Source organism: Harpegnathos saltator, unplaced genomic scaffold, assembly GCF_003227715.2.
Source record: "Harpegnathos saltator strain DR-91 unplaced genomic scaffold, Hsal_v8.6 scaffold137, whole genome shotgun sequence".
Classification (NCBI taxonomy): Eukaryota; Metazoa; Arthropoda; class Insecta; order Hymenoptera; family Formicidae; genus Harpegnathos; species Harpegnathos saltator.
Window position 1 is genome coordinate 88961 of NW_020229914.1, and position 4674 is coordinate 93634.

Here is a 4674-nt window from a genome sequence, read left to right on the forward strand (position 1 = left end):
TCCGACCCCTCGATACGGTACATTCCACGAGGCGCTCTCGCGAATTCGGAACTTGCTCTATGCCGACAACTATTACGAGACTTAATACGTTTGCGACACCGATACAATAAAGCAAGTGGACGGCCTTACAAATGCGGGGACCTCCCGGCGGCGTGGACTCTCGGTCTCCTTCCTCGGGGTCGTTCCTCCGAAATTCCGCCACCAGCGGTAATCCTCCGGGCGCAGGGAACTCCACCAAGCTCCGTCGCTCCACCAAACTCCTGCACTCCACCCCGGTACACGGTATCCTTCCGTTCGCTAACGACAGGCACTCTTCTCGTCCACGATAATTCTCTCTTTTCGGTTCTCGGTAATCGACTCCCGAAGCAAACGGTAAGAAGAAGCAAAAGAAACGGGAGTGCCCTCTTTTATTTCTTTTGTGTTGTCGCGCTACCCGTCTTTCCCCGTTCTTCGTCATATCTCCCGATACGGGAATCCTTCCGCGGATCTTTGTTTTCGATCCGCGGGACGGGGGCTTGGTCTCATTCTTGCTCGTTCTCTCTCTCTCTCTCTCGCTCGCACTCCCGCTGTCTCTTCGTCTAGGCCGGCTTTGTCTAGCCGGCGCTCACGCTTCGGGCACGGGAACGCCGACAGTTTGGCGCGATATCCTTGCGGGCCTGTGGACAACGGAATCGGCAGCGAGAATCTTTCAAAGCGATACGGAATCGATAATATTACTCATAAGGAAGCGCATTCACCTGGTGTGGCGGTCTTGTCGAGGGGTGTCGTCCTCTTCCTTCTTCCGCTGGTCCCTCCGGTCTTGATGGGCGGCACAGGAAGTCCAGTTATTGTGAAGCCCGACACCCGTAAGGTGCCGCGCTGTGCTACCTCAGCTATAAAAGCTATACGCTACACACCACTTTCCAGCAATTTGTCCTCTGCCACTGAAGCGGGCAATGGAAAAATCCAGCAGCGCCTGCGTGGGTCGTACTTCGCAGGATGAGCGGTTTAGTCGCGACACGCGCGTCGACTCCCGTCAGGGTGTCGCCTCGCGTACCGCGTCCACGGGGAACCACGGGGAGGCCCGCTCATTTGTGTCCCGAGCCCGGACACACGCTCTGACCCTTGAATGGGATAGGTCGGGGGAGGAGTATATGACACGGTAGGTGGGTTTTAGCGGACATGGTTGTAGAGTAGAATTGTAAAGTGGGTAAAGATTCTAGAATAGAGTAGAGAAAAGCGAAAGAAAAGAGAGTAGAAGAAAACGAAAGTGAAATTGGAAGCCTGACGTAGACCCTTTAACCAAAAGGGAATCCCCTACAGAATGCCGCAAACACGGAATAGGCCTCTGGAGTTGCCACGAAGAAATGTGCCATATCTCCGGCCAATTCCAGCTTCCGGCTGGAACGAATTGTCGCAGCGCTTTACTCTGCGGCCCGTAGTCCGGATATTCGATCAAGTGACGCATCGCTGTGCCCTCAGCGTCACCCTGTCCAGAACGTTGTTTGGAAGGTACTTGTTATACGGCCTTTGCTCGAAGAAGACCATCGAGCTTGCGTACGTTTAGCACCTCTTCCCTATAGAGACCACAAGTCTCTAATGCTCACGGTGAATGGGATTATGACGTTACCTATTCTGGCATTCATTTCTTTCCTAGCTGGATATCACGCCTTATTTTCGTTAAGGAGGATATCAACTGGGACCGCACCTGCAGCAGCACAAAGCAACCCCGTCGACGCCGTGCGGTATGCATCAACCGCCAACATGAGCACCGGCGCTGCAGGGTCCGAAGATCCTTCAGGCCGCCCCTCTCCGCATCGGTCGATCCATCCGGCGGTGGCGTATGCCAACCGTCGGAGTGAACACACCCCGATAGATCGTCGAGAGCGCGCTAAAGCGCAGCCCCCATCGACATCCCGCAGTCCTAGCTAAATTGCGGCCCGACCTTACCGCGCATGTATTTACAATGGGAGAGTACTCCCGTTTCTTTGTCAATTGAATGCCCAGATGCCTAACTTTCTATCTAATAGAGTTTTCTTCGGCCCTGATCGGCTGGTCGGTGGTCACGCGCCGCATGATTGGATTTCTCAACTCTAGCTGCCTTTCGTTTTAAGCGTGCTTCTCCCTTTATGCCTATCAGGCTCTCCCGATCAATGTACTCTTGAGGACAACCGCCTCAGTCTTAAGCAAAGAGATCTGGAGTTTTTTTTTGCCCTTTCGCACCTTTTGTTGACAAAGTCAACAGTGCGCTGCCCTCGCTCTTTAATTTCGCAACGGGAGTCGCCTTCGACTGTGACCAGCAGATCGTCGGCATGCGCGATGAATGACCTGCCTATCTCTTTGTCAAGTTCACGGAGGAGGCCGTCGAACATGACGTTACCTATTCTGGCATTCATTTCTTTCCTAGCTGGATATCACGCCTTATTTTCGTTAAGGAGGATATCAACTGGGACCGCACCTGCAGCAGCACAAAGCAACCCCGTCGACGCCGTGCGGTATGCATCAACCGCCAACATGAGCATCGGCGCTGCAGGGTCCGAAGATCCTGTCCAGCAAGCTGGCCCTAAAACTGAGCCTTGAGGGCAGATTCTCTCTACCTCTTTGGAGACGCAGATGCCTCCGAAAGAGATCCTAACTTTTCTGACTGCTATTCGTCACCCGAAGATTTTGCGGAGGCAGTTCCGCACCTTTCTAATCTTTCTAATACAATGCGGACAGTATGAAGACTGCTACCAAGTCTGGGATACCGCAGAGGGGTCGACAGGTCCTCTGGGGGAGCGCTTTAGGCTGTGATTTTTATCATCTCCACAGCCATTCAGCCCTAGGCACGCTTCCTTCGCCGTAGCTTGAGATCTCGTTCGACCGCGGGTCAACCGTAGTCTTCCCGGGGGGTCGCTAACGACTGTGCATGTTTACCGTCCCCGCAGTCATTCAGCCTTCGGCGCGACCCGTACGTTAGCCTTGGGACTTGTTCAACTTCACGAGTGTAGGTATATACCCGGTCCCAGCGTTGTACCTAGAGCGGTCTACAACGCTGTTTGCCTGTTCGATTTTGGTATTTTCCCTGTCTCGATGATTCGTCTTTCCCAGTCGCTACCCCTGTTGGTTCGGTTTCCCAGGCCGAGACAATCAGGTTCGTTGCATCGCAATGGGAAGACTTGGATTTCGCATCGCGACTCCCGTTTCAACAGAGCGTGTGTCTACCTTCATCTACCCGGGCAGTGTCCTTATTAACGATTTCCTTGTTGGCTTTAAGAGGGCTCTCGCATGAGTCCCATGGATGTCCCGGTACACCTGACAGAGTCCATAACGTGACTTGGGGCGTCCGGACAATGCCCAGGTCGCCCCGTTCCATGTCACGCATGGCAATAGCGGTCCGCAGGACGCCAGCCGAAACCGATCGTCCCCAGATTCGCTTCTCTGCTTGAACACTCTTCGCTGTCCTAGTTTGCTGCGTTGGGCGTCAGTTCCATCACTCGTGCAAGTACCGCACATATACCAGAGTCCATAACGTGACTCGGGGCCCCAGGACAATGCCCAGGTCGCCCCGTTCCATGTCACGCATGGCAATAGCGGTCCGTAGGACGCCAGCCGAAACCGGTCATCCCCAGATTCGCTTCTTTGCTTTGGTGAGTTCTTTGGCGTCCACAGCATCATTTGCTATTTTGGACGCTTGACTGCTCATCGTGTCATGGGGCATTTTACTTTACTTTCTCAATCTGAGAGCCCCTGCCATGTGGGATTTTCGTCTTTTTGGACTTCGTTCGATGCGCACGTGCTGTATACTTGGAGATCTCAGCTCTTATCTCCATTTGGTGTAGTGTACTTGGTTCCAATCAACGCACGTGTGCTTTGCCCTAAGACGTCAGTGTTTACACGCTCCGTCGTTTATTGCCATGCTTCTTGCTGAATACTTCGAGGTCAGACGTATCATTTCCCACTTGGTTATTCAGCCCGAATGTAGACTTTCGCTTGCCGTGGAGATCATCATTTGTGTGAGACTCCTTACAAGCTCGTTCGAATATTTTTGGGTAGCATGCCTTTGCTCAGAGTCAGAGTTTATTTTCCAAGTCCAATTGCGGCGTGTTGCTTTTCATTTCTAACGAGGCTCTTTGATAGGAATGTATTGCTCATGTATATTAGCTATATTTGATATTATGTACGAATTATGTACAAATTTACATACGAATTTCGTATGGTATAGAAGGCAGGTACCATTAAGTACCTGAATGAGAAACGTCACTGTGGAACGTTAATCCCATGGCGCTCGAGCTAGGTCGCGGGTTACCCCTCCGCTTCCTTGGCTCTTGCGCCCTTCAGTTGTCTCTTACGCACATGCGGAGGCTGGCTGCGGCTTCCCGAGAAAGGTGTGGGTAACTGCCCCTTCGTTAGGGTCCACCATATCTCTTCGAGCCTACGACTTTAATTCCCTCCTCCGCATGTACGCATGCCTAGAGAAACAACTGGTAGGGTGTCCGGCTACGAGCAGGCAAGCTCTTGCAGACCAGACCCCGCCTTCCTGTCTTTCTTCCTTGGATGCTATATAGCTTAGTTTTGCGGTTTCCTTATAACATCTTCATTGTGAAGTGTTTGAGCAATTCCATTTGAGCCATCATATTTAAGTCTTTGTTTCGCCATGCTTAACAATTTGAGCCATTATTTTGCAACTTGTGCCATTGGTCGTTCGATTGTTCG

General features: G+C 52.2%; 1 protein-coding gene across 1 annotated transcript; it reads left to right on the forward strand.

Moving 5' to 3' along the window:
* Positions 1–1302: 1302 nt before the first annotated feature.
* Positions 1303–1882, forward strand: LOC112590703 (uncharacterized). The gene is made up of 2 exons (XM_025308052.1): positions 1303–1491; positions 1637–1882. Exons 1-2 carry the CDS (start codon positions 1304–1306, stop codon positions 1839–1841), a joined length of 393 nt encoding a protein of 130 aa, XP_025163837.1. The 5' UTR covers position 1303; the 3' UTR covers positions 1842–1882.
* Positions 1883–4674: the final 2792 nt, after the last annotated feature.

What these genes read in the sequence shown, in the direction of transcription:
- LOC112590703 (XM_025308052.1), top strand. Translation starts at nt 1,304, where the DNA reads ATGCCGCAAACACGGAATAGGCCTCTGGAGTTGCCACGAAGAAATGTG. An exon ending in TCCAGAACGTTGTTTGGAAG is followed by an intron (nt 1,492 to 1,636) that starts GTACTTGTTATA and finishes TTTCTTTCCTAG; the next exon opens with CTGGATATCACGCCTTATTT.